This window comes from Colias philodice, chromosome 5, assembly GCF_061535455.1.
Source record: "Colias philodice isolate Cphi_HAF_F1 chromosome 5, ilColPhil1 Martin Lab GWU primary, whole genome shotgun sequence".
Lineage (NCBI taxonomy): Eukaryota > Metazoa > Arthropoda > Insecta > Lepidoptera > Pieridae > Colias > Colias philodice.
The window spans coordinates 604,532-624,931 of NC_143090.1; the positions used below are offsets into that span (position 1 = coordinate 604,532).

The window sequence follows — 20,400 nt, forward strand, 5'->3', positions numbered from 1 at the left end:
TCCCTATATTTGCATACAACATTGTAGCGGTGTTTCAGAATGTTAAATTTAATGAAAACCAGTTGGAATTTTGCATTGTTTATGGTACCTGGTAATAACTGAATGGTTTTTGACTTTTGCAAATTGTCATTCTTTTTAGTGTTGGGTGATTCAACTTTTATGAATGAAATTGAATCATACTTTTAATAAGAACAGATAAAAAATTAGTGAATGTTTAATAACTATGTACCTATTGTTTTGGCTTTAGATTCTTTGAATGGAAATAATTTTCAATAATCGAGAAAGTGTTATATAACTTAGTTGATTGTTATTTGTTATAAATCATTATAAATTGAAGAAAGATTTCAATTAGATAATATATAAGTATTAAAATTGGAATGTCAATTACTCGTCAATCAATAGAATTCGAACATAATTAAGAACCAATAGTGGATCTTAATTCTTAACGAAGTTCTCACGGATACCGAGGGCATTAAAAATAACTCATTCGTCAATGATTAAAAAGACGGTAATAAAATATTAGCTTTCTCATTAATTAATATGCTAACATTGTCAAAACGCCTACACCAGGTTAAGTACCAAACCGTGATGCCGAAATGTGGGTGGTTGTAGGCGATGCGCGTGAGTCGATCGAACATAAAAGTCAAGTTTTATCTTTTATCAATACTAATTTACTAACGAATAACGTACCGCTGGCGAGACGAGTATAAATTACACTGCCTCGCCGGCGCAATCGACGGCGACATTAAATCCGAGAGATTAAACGGCCCGCTCAATATAATTAGGAAATAAAAATTAAGGAAGACAAACACTTAAAGGTCATCGGCGGCGCGACATGCGAGGAGACCGACTAAGGAGTTTAAATAATTACGTACAAAGCTGAAGGCGGCCATCGCTGGCGAATTAAAAAGTTAACGGGCTGCGCGCGCCGGGCGTCGCGGCGTAGCGGCGCCAACGCCGTGACCTTGTCTGCTTATCGCGAGCGAGTGACCCTCGGCGGCAGATTAGGTGCTCGCCTCGCGCACGCTCCGCACCTACGCGGAGCCGCCTGGAGCCGCCGACTTCGCTTGGGAGTTGGGCCACTCTCACGCAGCAACGGGCCGTGCACACCAAAAAGCGAACATTTAACCGCGCGACTGATGTCACAGTCTATTAATAGAGCGCCGAAAGCAATGTTTACAATCGCACTCCGAGGGATAGGACGGCCCCGGAGGACGGCGACTCTGAAACGCTACACCGGCGCGGGCGACGTGTGGCGAGATGACGCCGCGGCGACGTAACGACAGATAGCTGATAGAGGAGGCAAACAGTGGCGATAGGGCCGATACGCGATAACGATTTGCACCGATACCGTCTAAGTGCAGCCGGCTGAACGTTCACGTGCTAACGTGGAAAAATACTTAAATATTAATTACGCGCCCGAAATGCGCGCGGACGTTAGGTTCGCTCACAACTTTCTAAAGGCACACACGAGATCACCGGCCGAGAGGCTCGTCCCGGCCTCCACTGCACACGTTCACACTTGTTGCGCGTCACGTACCGGGCTCGCACAGTCGGCTGAAGTGGTAGGGGTTGCAGCAGAGCGGGTGCTCGCAGGAGGGCAGACGGCGCAGCTCGGCGAGGTCCCGCAGGTCGGGGAAGCGGAAGGCGCGCGCGGCCGCCAGGCGCAGCGCCGCGCCGGGCACGCAGCCCGACAGCGGGCCCGCGTCCAGCGCGCTGGCCAGCCGCTTGAGCTGCTCGTCGGGCGCGGAGGGCGCGCCGGCCGCTGCCAGCCGCCGCCGGAGCGCGCGTCTCCGGAACATCACATGTCACGTCACGAGCGCGGCCGCCCGCGCCGCGCGCTGCACTGCCGACACGACATACTTGACGGCGTGCGGCCTCACTACTGACGGCCGACGAGCGCTGCGTGCCGTGACGTACGCCGCGCGCCCGCAACACCGTGCGACGCCTTCATAACTTGTTTTCCCCACATTCATTAACTGTTGCTCATTTTTCGCTATGAATCACAATACCGTTGTACCAGAAACAAATCACGTTGACATGTTTTTGTTTAGATGTAGATAAGCATTTAATAGGACATAGTAAATTTCCTTTCCGTTTGTACAAAATTAAATCAAATTACGTTACAATTATTCACAAATGATATTTTTCATATTCAACAATGAACTCACATATTTTGATATTATTATGAATTATAGTTATCAATCGACTTCCTACTTCTCATTTTTTATTGTAAAGTGTAGCAACGCTAATAAAAGTTCTCATGTATCAAGATATGTATTAGGTAATTGCTTGTAAATAGTCAATTTAATTAAAGAACATCAAATAAAGACAAAAAATACATATATATAAATTATTCTAAATATAAACACGTGAAGTTTGTTGAAACTAAGCAACGTATATATTTCATAAGACTGTAACACTTAATACAAGACGATTTCGAAAATGAAACAATATGATAGATTTTTTACAATGTGCCATTTTATTAAGACAATACCGCAAAAACTAATTAACACAAAAATCGCCTATAAACCAAACCTCCCACACCTACAAAATCTCCCCACATTTTGGGTAATCTACCGCACGCGTCGCTCCAGCGGGGGGGTGCAACAGACGCGCGGGTGGCGGGGGCGGCTGGCGCCACCGGCGGCGTCAGGTGCCTGCGCTTGTGTGCGTGCGGCGCCACCGTACACAAAGTGCAGAAATGACATGGGTGCAGTTTGTAGATATAGAGATGCGCCTCTGAGAGGTTTATGCTTTTTGAATATTGTTTTTTGGCAATAGATCCGTTGATAATTTGGCATGTACAGATTAGTTATCAGTTTATATAAGTGTCTTAAATTGAGGCAAAAATATATTTCTTTAACTTTTCGTACCTACTTAATTAAAAAATAAAATAGAGTTAGAACAGATGTCAGATACCTATTTGTTTTATTTTTAAAGATAAAAGATAAATTTAAACGTGCTTTGCTTTGTCACAAACTTGTTGACCAAATACATAATCTTTTCACTGAAGAAAATAAGAAATAATGACGACTTTTATGATTCAAAAGTAAATTGTAGCTAAATTATAGGATTCGACAAATTTTCGTTAAAGCGATAATGATTCAAGCTTTGTTAAATTTGTTTGATTCCTTATTATTCAGTTAATTCTCGTGTAAACTCGTAGTAGCATTCAATGTATTGAAAAACGATAATGTCCAGGTGGTCCAGAATCTACAGAAAGCTATCGAAATTATTGCCTTAGATGTCACATCTGTAAAAAAATCGGTCGTTAATCTATGGTTCGGCGGAATGCGCTCGGCGAGTGGCGACATAGCATCAAGTTAATAAATAACAATGCGTCCGCACCGCGTAGATAACGCCGAATCTTTGACATCTCGCCCGCGCGCGGTGTGTACGCGCCTTTACAACTCTAGTTGCACCGGTATGTATGCGCCTTTATTTTTTCGAACTTTTTTTTAAATTTATAGTCTGTCATAGATAAACATTTACAAAAAGGTAACTGAAGCAGATGGTATAGTGCAACAAATAAATTACCTATCTTTTAATTGAACGAAAAAAATTTTAATGATCTATAAGCATTCATGCAATATTCATTATATTGCATGCATTTAAAAAGCCTCCATCGTTTTTGGTTCGTTAGTAAAAAAGCAATGTCAGCCGCGCCCAAAGAAGGTAATTTGGTAGTTGGTGCCGTTCCTTAAAATATTTCAGTGGGGAATCTGTACTTATGGGTATACGCCTTGGCCCTTGACGCAAAGAATACTTATACTCCCTTGACGACTGACGTAAGTACCTAGTTAAATAAAGTATTCTTTGGTTAAATATAATATCACCAACAATCAATACATACTAATGAGGTTTTTTTATTGATTCTCTTCGTGGAATTTTATCCGAGAGGTAGGAGTAAGTTTAATGAGTAAGTTTATATAATTATTATTATTTTAGTTCAAAAAGTACTTCTACCATCTTCTACCCATGTTTGCACGTGAACTTTTATAAATAAAGTACTTATTTATTAAAGTAGTTTGTTCAGTAGTTTTGCGCTGCAAATAGATGGACACACGGACAACTCACGCTTTTAAAATATTAATAATTAATAGTTAACATCAATATACCGGTAGTTAGACATAAAAAAACTCAAGATGCACAGCTGCCAGCTGACGAGCAGGATAAAAACAAAATGGTGGAACATAAAAAGGTTTCCTGAGCCCACCTGGACCCCCTTGCCACGAACCGTTCTGCTTTTAACCGACATCAAAAAAGGGGGTTGTATTTCGATGTATTGGTAAGTTAACATTATTTTTCAATGTTATTGTAGTCTATAATAGATAGCTGTTTAAAAAAATCAAAATTTATATTGTCACTATGTATTTTAATTTGTTACCTACCTACCTACGTGTGTATGAAAAATTAGGAAAGAAATTCAACTTGTTTTAAATGTAATTAATCGGATAGTTTAATAAAGAGAATGCCTTAGATATGCTATTTAGTATTTAGTATTTCACTCATTTAACAATATAATCCGATTCAAATCTTATTCATATATCGGTTCAGCGGTTCACATAATGAATAACACACATTCCCCAACTTTCCCATTTACAATCTACAAGAACTAACTTACAACACTATGACGAAAATGCACTCAACAAAACAATTTCATTGCTCATAAACATGAAACGAAACACGAAAAAATTGCAACATCTCATTACAGTGAATGAATAATGTAGGTACAGTCGATAAATATAACTTTTATTGAATGAATTATAAAATAGTCTGCCAGGTCAGTCACCACAACATGTTGGCTTTGATTCAAAACCATTGGATGCAGAATGGTTTTGATATACGCTGTGCAATTTTATAGCGTTGTCGGGAATCACCGGTAGATGGCGCTGAAATAAATTTTCATTTCAGCCATTTTTTTTCGTAACTTTGAATACGTAATTATAAGTTGAATGTACAATTGAATTATGGTAACGGTAATTTTTTTTATAGAGTAATAAAGAAACGAGATATATATTATATTACAATATTATGTGGCTAATACATTCTACCCATTGATGGGGTGTGCAAGTAGCTGATATTATGTAGAGGTAGAAAAAAATTGAAATGAAATGAAAATTTGTCAGAATTAACTTATTTTAAAAATGCTCTAGATAGAGCACCATCTTACGCAATTTTGTATTGATGATATTATGAATATTAATTACTTAGGTAATTAAATATGTATAATTTTTTGTTGAAAGGCTCATGTTAGTGAACTTAGCAGATCATTTTTAGCAGATCAAAAAAAAAAATGTGAGTTCTTATCGCGTGCAGTTGAGTTCTACAGTTCCTGATACTTTTTAGAAATAGTTCTGGCGTTTTTACCTTAAAAAACGACATTTGAAAAAATGATCTGCCAACTTCCCGTAGCAGATCATTTTTAGCAGATCAAAATAAAAAATGTGAGTTCTTATCGCGTGCAGTTGAGTTCTACAGTTCCTGATACTTTTTAGAAATAGTTCTGGCGTTTTTACCTTAAAAAACGACATTTGAAAAAATAATCTGCCAACTTCCCACGTAGTAGATAATTTTTAGCAGATCAAAAAAAATGTGAGTTCTTATCGCGTGCAGTTGAGTTCTACAGTTCCTGATACTTTTTAGAAATACTCGCGTAAAATGAAACACTAGAAATTTTATTTATGTCATATTTCATCACACCGTAGCACCATGCCGTAGCATCATGCCGTAGCATCACGCCGTAGTATCATGCCGTAGCATCATGCCGTAGCATCATGCCGTAGCATCATGCCGTAGCATCATGCCGTAGCATCATGCCGTAGCATCATGCCGTAGCATCACGCCGTAGCTTCACGCCGTAGTATCATGCCGTAGCATCATGCCGTAGCTTCATGCCGTAGCATCGCGCCGTAGCATTACGCCGTAGCATCGCGCCGTAGCATCGCGCCGTAGCATCACGCCGTAGCATCACGCCGTAGCATCACGCCGTAGCATCACGCCGTAGCATCATGCCGTAGCAACATGCCGTAGCATCACACCGTAGCATCACACCGTAGCATCACGCCGTAGCATCACGCCGTAACACATGCCGTAGCATTACGCCGTAGCATCACGCCGTAGCATTACGTCTTAGCATCACGTTAAGCCGGGTCCAGGTCGGGTTTTTTCAAATGTCGTTTGTTAAGGTAAAAACGCCAGAACTATTTCTAAAAAGTATCAGGAACTGTAGAACTCAACTGCACGCGATAAGAACTCACATTTTTTTTTGATCTGCTAAAAATGATCTGCTAAGTTCACTAACATGAAAGGCTCTTGAATATTATTGTTACAATACATATGTACTTATTTTTGAGACGTAAAAATATTGAAATTTTCACAAATGTAAGCCAAAAAATCATACAGCAAAAAATGTCTTAGAAAATAAGTAATAACAAACCGTAGTAATTTCGCGAATCTTATTATTTAATTTGTTCGTTAAGCTTAGCATAAACTTTTATTGTTTACCAATACTTTGTATTTTTGTTAAGTAGGTACCTATACAATAGAAAAAAAAAATAAAACAAAATAAAGAGCGTACTCAGATACAAATTAAATCTTGATATAATATTTTCGTATTTACTTATATATTATTTTTAAGCAGATTTATTAGAATGTATTGCTTTTAGTATAGGCAATTGATAGAGCACCTTATGCTCTATTAAATTAGATTTATCAACATTAAATGAGCGATGCAAAATCAAAAATATAGGTAAGTAATAAATTACTGGACCTTTTTTATTGTAAATTATAATCTTATCAGAAAGGCTTCATTAATTGTTATCCTTAGAATAAATCTATCTCTAATAATACATGCTAAGTCTAGAATTCTAACATAATACATGTTATAAGCAATATAAGTATGTAAGTGCATGTGAATAAAAAAAAATATTTGTTGACTTATATTATGCTTATATTCATTTGCGAACTATGTATAAGTATGAAACATATGTCTTATCTTTATAATTTTTAATATATTTATTGTATTTGTTCATTAAAAATTTGCTAATTATGAAGTCTACAAATTACCAATTAAAGCTACTACACATTAATTTTTCAAGAAGCCAAACAGAAATTTATATGCAACTGAATACAAAAACATACAAGATCTACTCAACCAAATAAATAATATCTATAAATAATAATATCTATCATATGTATAATATTTACCATCAAAATAAAGCATTTTACATACTCCAAAAGTCCATAACACATAACATACACTCGAAAATCATTTGTAAAAACGTTCTCGCGAACCTCGCACCACGACGCGCACGCCACGGTAGCTGAGCTACGAGTGGCGCGAAATAGGGAAAATAGTAATGTGGGGAAAATGTGAATCTGGGGAAAATTGTGAATGGAGGCTCTATTGTTATTTGTAAGGGAAATTGGGATTTTAGCGGTGATGCGTGTGGCTTCCAAAGTGATATGATTTGTTTGATTGGATACAAGTTAGATTGTAAAATATAAGAGTCACAATATAAATGGAAGAAAAGCGAATTTTTTTCTGTAATTCTGTAAATTAGATACTTTACAGTAAGTTCAAATTTTAATACCAACTATAACTGTGCCCTGCGGTTTTACCCGCAGTGCTCCACTCCTGTTGGTCTTAGCGAGATGATATATAGCCTTCCTCGATAAATGGATCTAACACCGAAAGAATTTTTCAAATCGGACCAGTAGTTCCTGAGATTAGCGCGTTCAAACAAACAAACAAACAAACTCTTCAGCTTTAAAATATTAGTATAGATCAGATATTTATTAGGTAAGTTATTTAGTACCGATTTAGTAATATCGAAAAAGTTTTTTCGAGAAATATAGTGTAAAGAAAATGGTTCAAGATATGTTATTAATACGAATATAATTTGTAAGAAATGGTCAGCCCAGCTGACTTCTTCTTTGAAGTTCTGATGCTTTAATTATTATGTATTATGTAAAGTTCATATATAAATAAATAAATATATAATTAATTACGATAAACGCATAACCACGGATGTCGGCAAAAATAATAAAACGTTTATAGTGATAAATGATTATATTTTCAATTAATCAAGTTATGTTGAAATTGTTTACATGACAAGGATATTATTTATCATTCAAATGCATTTATTTTAAAATTAATTAAATCTATCAACGTCCGGTTATATTACATGTTAAAGATCTTAGAAATTGAAGGTATAAAAAATAACGTATTTCTGTAAAATTCGTTTATTAATAACAACTTAAGTATTTTTAACAATAAGTTTATTACATTTAACGTATATAAACAAAAATTATTTAAAATTATGTATTACTAAAATCCTGCCTTCCATACACATCGAAGACTCTTGAATTTGGCCTCGCGCTGCGCCCGTTGAAGTCTAATCACCACGCCTTTTTGATTTTTTGTATTTATCACAATATTTCTGTTATTTACATAATTATATACTGTCATATATTAATCCTATATAGATTATGTATAGATTGTAATAATGATAATAAATTACAATGTAATTATTAAACAATAAAAGCCATAAATGTATTGTTATCGGGACTTATTCATAAGTTCATAACCATTGATTGAGACAGATTTTACAACCTTATTTTAATTAATATTACAGCAGAGGTTGTTACTTGTTGGTTCAATGCATATAGGTATCACCACATTAATAATAAAAAGAGCTTGCCTTGTAGCTTACCATTATAAGTAGTTTATCTGTAGTTACTTTACCATCTTTAGAAACACCTCTGGATTTTTGGTAGAGAATAGAGATGCCTATACCGTTTCCATAATAGAACCTATATTGTATGTATTAAATTAATAACAATTGATATAAGTTCATTGCCAAAATATCGCCAAGGTAAGCGATTTTTTTATTATATTCTTTTTGATACAAGAATTCTTCTATTCGTCTGTAGTACCTATCTTAATTGAAATGACTTTTACATACTTGTCAAAACATTTGCGTCTCCTTTGAACAATATAACATTAATTTCTCAAAATAGACACAAATATCAGTACATATTATTATATAGGGCAATAAACATACAATTTACCTGCAAGCGGAGTGAAGTCTGGCTCGGCGGACAGACGACGCTTCGGCGCGGCGTCGAGGCGGGCGGCGGGCGGCGGGCGGCCAGCCGACGCGACACGGCCGGGCAAATGCACTAGTTCTTATTTCATAAACTATCATTTTTGTTGCTCTCTCTCTTGTCTCTTGTCAACTAGCTAACTAGTGACATGTGGTTTTGGTTGATAACTCTAAAGTAAAGATCTAAGTATATGTGTTAAAATGTAGAGTCCCGAATCAAGCACCATTTTCTGTAAAAAATATACCTATGAGACATGAGTTCTCTGTGTTTATTTCATTTATATAAAATAGTTTATGTTGTTACTCCTAGAAGATTTATTTTATATTCTATATGAATTAAATATAAAACTATTGCTTTACAATTCCCATACACAGTTGCACCTCCGATAAAAATACTCAAGCATATGTCTGTGTACTCATGTCATTCTACTAGATGTCTTATTCCATGTTATATATGTATGTAAGTATGTATAGAACATTTTTATTTCAAACACAACAAATACTTAGACTAAGTTACAATGAGATTAACATCAGTGTTGATAGCATCAGCCCCGGCTTAGCATGATTCTGAAGAATGAAGCAGTCTATAATTCATATGGAAGTGTAAGAATTGTCTATAAAAACTTTATGTAGGTAAAAGAACATTTAATTTTTATAGAGATATTTTATTATTTTATATAATAACTAGCGGTCCGCCCCGGCTTCGCCCGTGGTACATATGAAAAATAGATGTTGGCCGATTCTCAGACTTACCCGATATGCACAGAAAATTTCATGAGAATCGGTCCACCCGTTTCGGAGGAGTATGCAGACTAACATTGTGACACGAGAATTTTATATATAAGATATAAAAGTTCAATTAAAATTAATGTTTGTCTATATAGAATGGATCTTAATAGGATCGTAAAGTGTGCATTTGATCTTGTCATGGTCTCTAGCCAAATCTTGTAGATGAGTCCACGAAGGTTTCTGTGTTGGTACGACCACTTTTCGACCGCGTACCACAAACGAAGCCATACAGCACAGCTAGTACCATTTTCATCTATTGGTAGAATGATAATTGCTACCATTCCTACTCATATTGTTTTACAATTTTATAAATTGGTTGTAAAGAAAAAATTATCAGTGAAACCTATGAAATGCATCGGCCATTACCTTTATTTTTCAGAAATTACAAACAAAAATTTCATCAATAAACAGTATTTCACACCAGCTTGCAGTATTTTATTCCTTTTACGCTTGAACGGGAAATATTTATGAATGAATCGAATCAAATCGTACTTCGTGTGATTTATGAATATCAAATAAATCGAATAATTCGTATGATGAATCGTGTGTCGATACATCGACTGTATCTTTTGTTTTATAAATGATGATATTTGTTAGTCATTCGATATTCATCTTTTATGTATATCAGATATCCTCTTGATACGGTTTTGCCCGGGTTGAAACTAAAAAAATGTTATTCAAAAATAATGTAAGGAAAATTTTGAAAATGAGTAGCAGTTTTTTTGAGTTTTTATCGATGTTTCCAAAAATAGCTGAGGATCTCAATTGGTAGCGATTTTTTTGTTGTTGTTATGAATATATAAAATGTTTTTTTTTTACAAATTTATGTAGATTAATAAATTGATAATGATAATCCAGTTGGCAGTTGACACTATCATTGGTAACTTAATAAATAATTATATAGGCAGTGTAGTCAGTACAATGCAGTAAGTACAATCACTATTGTTTTTCTCGTATTTTAAAGTCCTCTAATTTAAGGTATATGTAGGTACTTATAAATTAGAAATGTTTAGAAATCATATTTAGTTCTATCTGTACCTATCTGTTTGCAAAACCTTGTTTGGGGCTTGATGGCGTTGTATATTCTTCCTGAATATTTAACTTTGCTAAAGTTAGAAGACTGTAATTGTCTCAGTGGTTTCCGAGTAGACACTTATTATTTCACTTGGTGCAAGTTTGATCGACAAGTTAAATATGTAATAGTGATTTATTTCTTGTATAAATACTTTATCTCTATTCTCTATACATATATATATCTCTTTTCCAATACAAATCGTGTGAAATACATAAGATTATTTATTTTATTCCTAATTAATTAATTACAACACGATTGCCGTGAAATATTTACCATATTTATGAATTTATGAATAAAACAGCGTTTTGTTATTTATATTTATTCATATCTAGTATGTTATGATGCCATTTGCATAAAAGTTTAGATAATTGCCTTGTTGTGACTGAATCTAAGTCGAGAGTGTATATTTTAAATATCAATATTATGTTAAAGTTGTTTACACTCACCTCAGTTTTTTTTTGTTGACGTGAAGTTTTTTTTTTGCAGCTTCTATGAACTTTTTGGCAAAAAAATAGTAAGTATGTATAATACATATCATATTTATCATATTCATATGATAGCAGGTATGTTTTTAATCGACCATAATGCTTGCTTAGTAACTATTTAGTACTTATATGTGATAATACCACCAAATACCGACATAAACAATCTCTTATTTAAGTCTACATACTTATTTATTAATAATATAAATAATACTAGTGGTCCGCCCCGGCTTCGCCCGTGGTACCTACATGTTTAAACTATCCTATCTCTCAAGTTGGATCGAACTGCACATGGTGTGCGAATTTTATTATAATCGGTTAAGTGGTTTAGGAGTCCATTGAGGACAAACATTGTGACACGAGATTTATATATATTAAGATAATAATTTAATTTATAAGAGTTATTGTCTGAATTGAAAAAATAACTAATAAACAGAGTATTTTACTATGATATAAGTAAATGGTGATCAAGTATCTTACTTTAAAATAACATCCTGTAATCGTAAATCGTGTTATGCGCCAACTTCAAATACTTACGCGCTATTTCTGTATTAGTTTTAATAATAATTACTTGTTAACGTCACTCGTATCCTGTGAGATGTTTACTGTGCCTCCATGCATATTAACTAATGACGCCTAATTTGTTGAAAGATTTATTACATCATCTATATGTATAGTAACACCGTAGTATTATATGGTCTGTGGTAACACTATAAGTTTATTATCTTTGACTTATAGCTATCTCCTGCAACATCGCTTTCATAGAGCTCGTCTTCAAACCAATTTAAGTGTCTTATTTTTCTATAATAATACATTAATTAACTTAATAATCAAATCTATATTATAGGTAGAAATCATTAGTTTTAGGGGTTAATTTTTCAAAATGTCAATTGACTCTACTTCAAATTAGTTGAGTAGGTAACCTTGAAATTTGAATAACATGTTAGTATGTATTAAGTTTTGTTGAAAAGTTTAGAAGCTATTAGTATAATGCTTTTTATCAGTTATTAATTTTGTATTGAAGTATGTAGATAAGGAATTAAACAAACTATTAGGCTGGATTCGAAAATATTACTAGGTATTGTATCATCAATTACGAATTCAAATATTTGGCTTATGTTTTTCGGTAGAAGCCTTTTCGGATAGTAATTTTCTTATGCCCGTTTTCACCAACGACCCCTAAAATTTAGGTGTCACCTAAATCAATTTAAGGGATACCTAACGTAAAATTTGCTTTCACCGACAGATATAAAGTGTCACCTAAATTTAGGGGGTGAATATTCGACCCCCTAATTATTTAGAATGTTTTTTCTGGTACGTAAAGATTCTGCATAACAACTTGTAACATCGGACTTTGTGAATGAAATATGTAATAGAGTTGAATAAATAAGTATTTTTACGATAATTTTAATTTTTACTATTCATGTAACTGTTTTTAACTGTTAAACTTAAAAATTGCAATTTTAAAAGTTTCTTTAAATGAATACACGAGTATTTTTGTAGATATATAAATAATAATGATATTGTTTCTGCGACATTATCCATCCTTACCTACTAAAACCTTGCATTCCTAAAACACGTTTTATATTATGCAGTTGTTAACATATTTGAATATTTTATTGCAAAAATGGAAATGGGCGGAGTCTCGTGATACACGTAAATAACGAGATTTACCTACTTATATGCTTATTTATTTAATTATACATTAGATGTATGGAATGATCCAGCCCCTTTTAACCGACTTTAATAATTGGGGACATCGATTAAAGTATTACCTATGTACTTTCAGGTAAATACTACGTATATATCACTACATAGTATCACTACATAGTATATAAAACAAAGTCGCTTTCTCTGTCCCTATGTCCCTATGTATAAGATATTTATTGGGTCCATGGTATAACTACGCAACGGATTTTGATGCGGTTTTTTTTAATAGATAGAGTGATTCAAGAGGAAGGTTTTCCGTTTTAGTAAATAATTTATTATGGTTTAGACAAAGCGGGTGAAGCCGCGGGCGGAAAGCTAGTGAATAATAAATTGTTGATCTGTTTTACTTGTAGATGAACGATCAACGAAATACTTACCTATCATATAAATCAAAGATTTTAATCTTAATAGGTATACCTACTTATTCTATTCAAAATTCAGTAATTTAAAAACCCATTAATAAAATCAATATTAATAATTATAATCAACACTGATCTTTATGCTATTAATTTTTCTTCTGACAATCTTAACTAGTTTTATATATTGTTTACCGCATACTAACAGGTTTAATAATCAACTAATTTATTAAATACTTAGATATTCTGCCATGCAAGCTGCAAAAAACATGAATAGATGGTCGTTGTGGGCCACAAGTTCAAAATAAAATAAAATTAATCACCACTATAAACAAGTTAGTAGTTACTTAGAAAAATTAATTAACAGCTTATAATACAGACTCCTAATAATATCAATCAATCAGCCGTGAAAATACAAAGGAGTTGGACAAAACAACTGTTTACGTCTGACGCCACTACTTGAAGATACTTTGACGAAAATCACTCGCAAGTATAAAAGTGTGCATGGAATTATCGCACTTATTGTTAGACAAATATTATCTATTTTGCAGTGTAAGGATTGATTCGTATCTGTAGTAGGTTGCGTAGTGTTCAGCGCAAGACAGCGCCATAGCGACGAGCCGTTTGGCGCCAAAATCGGTCGCCATGTTGTCACATTCATATGATGTCACACAATAAAATAATTCGCCTCCGACTGTTTAATTTGTAATGCGCATATTAAAAATGTATACTTGAATTAAATGTTTTTTATCTGTTTATTTTGGGGTATTATAAAACTGAGATATCTTAAATTACGTGATATGTGAACGTACAAGTTGACTTAAGTATTTTGTGATGGTTTAAAAAAGTCATCTTATTATTTTTTATGGTCTTAAATGAAGTCTGCATCGAGTTTTTTTTATTAAAAGTACAGTAACAACTTTTTATTACCTAAGAAGACTGTTGTTAAAATTAAATTTTAAACCCATAAAAAGTCTCTACATCAGTAAGTATATTTATTAACACGCTCTACTAAAGTCCTAATTATAAAATGATAAAGAAAAATAGTATAGTATAAATTACTGTTACAAATGAACAATAGTTTTTTATTAACATTTATCCATAACTTTTTTTACAACGTCCGTCGCCAGGCATCCCGCATAATTCCCCCAAGACAAAGAAATCGGAATCAATATGAGTTGCTCCCTAATTTATATAAAAGTGCCCGACTATGCATTGCTAACATTCAAAACATTTGGACAACTGTGCGTGGCCACGAAACAGAGATAAATAGTAATGTTCGTTATATTTTCAAGATACAGATTACTTATGCAGTTAGGGTTACATGTTTTAATTAATATCTACGGATTGTACTTACAATAAATGGCAGCAATTATATGGTTTTGAATCCATCGTTTTATTTTCTGGTTATAAATTTCTAAAAGCGTTAGGTCAAGGTAAGATCGCTAATACTTTGCATATAGATAAACTTCCTCTCTCATCTCATACATAACGACGACCCGGACCCAAAAATCAAGGCATTATTCGTTATTTTCATATAACAATGCAGTTTTATTGAATATATTTTTCATCGTATTGAGAACAGTACAACGCAGGTGAAAAACTGACCCAGACATATCTAAAAAATATAAGGTACAGAAAAATGATTTATATTCTTATAAGTACACGCAATTCAACACGCAAAAATAATACCTATCTTAATTTATTTCAACTCGCTAGTTTAGTGGAGGCCAGTGTTGCCGCAGGGACGACGCCGCGGCGACGGATCATGCTGATGCCACCGCACAGTATTTTTTTGACCCTTCTTTTGCGACAGCCTAATTTTATTGAATGAATGTATGGATATATACATGACAAACGCAAGAGTAAAACTCCCATGAAGCTCACTATCATACTTTTCGAAAAAATTCAATCTGAATAAAAAGTACCGGTATTTTATATAATTCAATTTTAATTTTTTATTAATTTTTCTACCATTATAACACATTTTTTTGCATTGCGAGCGTCAAGGCTAGCCATAGGGCCAATTTTCGATCCATTCGGGGAAGAGCTGTGACTTCGCAATTTCGAGATAATCGCATAAATAACAAAATTTCATTTCTTTTTTTGTGACTGAACTTTTAAGAATAGGCAAATTATTTTTACTTCAAAACATAGTTATATGTATGGACTACTTCCACAAAAAAAACCGATCGCGAAAAGAGCGGGATTCGCGAGATATTAATTTCTGAAAAAGTACCGGTTCTTTAACGATTTTTTTGTATAAAATCCTAAATCACACTTTATCAATATTTTTATTTCATACTTTCATATAAAGGTAAGTAGGTACCCCAATTACTATTTCTTTTCTTTATTTATATACTTATACCACATTATACTATGAAGAGGATTACATAAATTTGTAAGTTTCCTTGTTTGTAAAATTATTAAAATAAACTTGACCTTGGATTTGGCAGGAAAAAATATGTAGCTAAGGGAGTGAAATGAAATGTGAAAATGTCTAAACTAAAAATACGTCATTTTCATTTGTTAGAATGAGTGAACTGTCTTCAATTTCAGTACAATATGATTCTTCTTCGTTGTGTTCATCTTCTTCTTCATTAAATTGAAATGGTTTCAACATTTCGATAACAGCAGAGGGCAAAGGCAATTTTTTCATACTGTTTTGGCGCATACTCAAACGTGTATTCGATATAACTGGATCGGACGATTCCAATGCCCTATGAAATAAGTCTTCCATTGTGTGTTTTCTGTCGTCTTTTCGGCTGTGATGTTCGCGGTCATATCGCCAATATTTATTTCTGGACTCTCCAGCTTGTTCGGATAAAACACCTACGGGCAGTACCGAGTTTTCTATAATTTCTTGGCCGTGAATAAGGATTTTGTGCATTGTCGTCGTCATGGGGTGCCAGTTGTAATTAGCTACATATTTTTTGGCTAAATTTCTGCAAAAAATTCCGAACTTCGTTGAGTCTACCGGTAGACCGCAGTTAATTGCCACTAAAATTACGTGTATGTCATCTACAAGCCATCTACTTATTCCTAATATGTCTGCAAATATGCCGCGACTTTCCTCATTAGCGAAAACTCTTCGAGCAGTATTTCCGTCATTAGTTGTTCCAGAGTTCGGACGTACAACATCTACTAGTATACCCAGACGATCCCGTATTTGCGCCTGAATTGTTTTTTTTCGGTCTTCAGTAATTATGCCCGCAGGTGACAACTTTGAGACTCGCCACTGTCTTACTCGGGGGTCATTTTTGTATCCCAAGTGGAGTAAGAACTCTAGAAATCTTATAAATGCATGAAGAGGGCTCAGACCATTTTTTATAGCTTCTTTATTAATTTGTGTAGAGAACGCCAAATCCAGGTCATTGAATTTAGTTGCTGTCAACCCGCAAATTGGACACCTTAGTTGAGAAAAGGTATTGTTGATGATATTGTACACCTTGCCATCTATTATACTTAATGTAAGATTACAAATAGTTTTTACTATGAAGCCTTTTGATGTGGCTGCTGCGATAGGGGACAAATTTTTTAATTGTTGTTCAACGTACTGTTTTTCTCTGAGAATAAGAGACTTTGACTCTTTTCTATATTGAATATGTAGAGGCCTGCAAGAGCGATATGATTGAGGTGTTGGATTTACCCAGAGAATTTGACTGCTGCACGTTTCCATGACCTTTAATGGTACGAAGGTTGTGGCAAATATAGTATTTTCATCATACAAAGGATCTTGGGGTGCCTTCTGCTTATATAATGATTGGCCTGTGCTGCCGTCAAAGCCCCAAGAGCCTTCAAATTTACAAGACAATTCGTCCAAATCCATTCGTTCGCAATACGCATTAATGACATCATCACAGAGACTTACAATTCTTTTAAATGTGTGTGCAAGCAGACCTTGTAGCGAAACAGAAGCTTCAACTTCATTTGCCAAGACTCCATCCTCTGGGTAACACTCCAGTTTTGCTTTTGCTACAAGTCTGTACGGTGGAAAAGCTTTAAAACCTCTTTTATTTAAATCTTGTTGTAAAAATTTATATGTTTCGACACTATATTTTCGGTCAATAAGTATACCAAGCGCTTCTTCTGGAGAGTATGGATTACTGTACTGATTTATTTTTGCCAACACTTCAGTTGATTTATTTGCAGACTCCAAACATATCTTTATCACAGCTTCTAAGTCATGGGCACTTTTTTTGCTTAGTTTTTTGTTGTCATGAGATTTAATGACTTTAGTAAATGATGAAATCAGTTTTGCTGATGGTTCATTCTGAATCAATAATTCTAGTGATTTTTGTTTTCTAAGTTGCGTTCGTTTATGAAGTTTTGCATATTCTTCATCTTTATTACAACAGGCAATTTCACGCAAGACCAAGCGATGAGGATCGGGAACTATTGGGTGTTCATCGGCTACCTCAGATGGCACGTCCAAAACCATAGGCGATACATCCAAGACGGCAGGTGGTACATTCACAACCTCAGAAGGTTTCGAAATGACATCTTGAGGAAGATCATTTATAAAAGGCTTATTCAACCAAGCGTTATTTTTTTTTCGAAATTGTGACAAAATTCTGTTGCTATCGTTATATCTTTTCTCAACTTTGTTGATAAAACGGTTTATAGCAATGTTAAAATTTTTCTCCTGTGGTTCTGAAAGGGGTGTATTTAATATAGTTGCAAAAATCGATTTTACAAAAATATTCCTTTCCGATTTGGATAAGTCAAACGGTTTTCCATAGCGACCATGGAGTTTTTTACTCTCTTGATCCAGATATATGTATATATCATATCGAGTTAGTGTATGGCAGCCTGTTTCTACATCTAGCCTGTATGAGGCCACCTCCGAAGGATAAGAGGTTCCAGCTACAGCGTTATCCATAGCCTTTACGTATACAAAACTGTATGAATGGCAGTGAAAGTATTTAATCAAATAAAATAATTGGATTAAAGAAATTAAAAAACAAAGTAAAAAAGAAAAGTCAAAAATCAACAACCAATAAATGGCTTTACAAAACGAAATAGAAGATTTAATTAGGGTTTTGACCCACAACCAACCAACTGAAACGGTTGGACCGATAAAACCAACCGATTTTTCGTTTAAAGCGGATAAAACGCTAATTCAACCAACCTTACTTTTCAAACTACCAACTTTACTTTTTTTTACTTATTTCTCCAAACCAATTAACCCAACTCATGGAAATCAGCTTACATCTTATATGTAACTAACAAAACATTTCAATAGCGCGATTCAGCGCGCAAAAGCGCCCTCTAGTCTGGATTGCGAAAACTCCACACACCCCGATAATGTCAACTAATAAGTTGAAATAAATAGTCGTAATCTTGATATCTAGTGCCTAGAGAAAGCAATTTCAATTGATGGATGAGTTGAATAAAAAAAATTTGAACTATTTATTTTTATTTATCTAATTAAATGTCATCCGACCAAACAAATAGAGAATTTATTGAAAGTCTTTTAAAGCAAAAACATTTTTATTATAACACCTTATGTCGCGATAAACGCTAAATAACATCAATAAAAAAATAATTAAGATTAATTTGTAAATGATGTAATTTTACTGCATAAAGAAATTTTGTTTAATTTTAACTCAATTTTTTTTATAACTTTTTTATTTTTTATATTTTGTTATAGACACTTCAATTTACTAACAATATGTCTCATCAAATTTTCTGTAGTATTCCGTCATCTGAGAAACGCAACTCTATATAAGTTCAATTTATATTGTGGATTTTATACAAAAAATTCGTTAAAGAACCGGTACTTTTTCAGAAATTAATATCTCGCGAATCCCGCTCTTTTCGCGATCGGTTTTTTTTGTGGAAGTAGTCCATACATATAACTATGTTTTGAAGTAAAAATAATTTGCCTATTCTTAAAAGTTCAGTCACAAAAAAAGAAATGAAATTTTGTTATTTATGCGATTATCTCGAAATTGCGAAGTCACAGCTCTTCCCCGAATGGATCGAAAATTGGCCCTATGGCTAGCCTTGACGCTCGCAATGCAAAAAAATGTGTTATAATGGTAGAAAAATTAATAAAAAATTAAAATTGAATTATATAAAATACCGGTACTTTTTATTCAGATTGAATTTTTTCGAAAAGTATGATAGTGAGCTTCATGGGAGTTTTACTCTTGCGTTTGTCATGTATATATCCATACATTCATTCAATAAAATTAGGCTGTCGCAAAAGAAGGGTCAAAAAAATACTGTGCACCGTGTTTACACATTCATAATATAACGGATATATTGTGATTCATTCAGTTTGTATTATCGATAAACGTATAATTTGGTATGTAAGTATGTCTTTCAGGTATTTGGTTGAAATTTAGTAGGATACTAGATGACGAGGTATGTGTATACGCGTTGATTTAGGTTGCAAACGAGATGTGTGCAGATGCCTAATTGATGATGCTAGTAATTTATATTCTATTGTTTTTTTTTTATAATAAAGCATTGGTTTTTAACATTTTAAAAAATCTAAGATATAATTATGATTAACTTTCAATATGTACTTGCATAGGTGCACTGGTTACTTCTAAACAGCAACGGTAAAACATTGCTTTAGGTACCTACCTAACGCAATGTTTTACCAGAAGCGCACCAGTCTCATCCAAAGTACCTACGTAAGTATTAATAATAGTAGTAGTAGTAGTAATTTTCAACGTTCTGTATGTTTAAACTTTAAACCAAATAACCAGAAGAAGTAACACGTAACACAAAAAGCACGTAGTTTGAGTGTCATATTTTTTAAATTATACAGGAGTCTTACAAACTACAAAAATATAATTGACCAAAATTACCAGCAGACGTCAAACAAAAAAAAAATAAATAAACAAAATATAGATAATAAA

The 20,400-nt window shown here is 33.9% G+C and overlaps 1 protein-coding gene across 1 annotated transcript in view; it reads right to left on the minus strand.

The window, feature by feature from the left end:
• Dad (Daughters against dpp) overlaps positions 1–1,896 on the minus strand; it is a 31,082-nt gene extending 29,186 nt beyond the window's left edge. The window contains exon 1 of the mRNA XM_089695354.1: positions 1,541–1,896. Within this exon, the coding sequence (XP_089551480.1) occupies positions 1,541–1,802 (262 nt within the window). The 5' untranslated portion in view covers positions 1,803–1,896. The remainder of the gene's footprint in view (positions 1–1,540) is intronic.
• Positions 1,897–20,400: the final 18,504 nt, after the last annotated feature.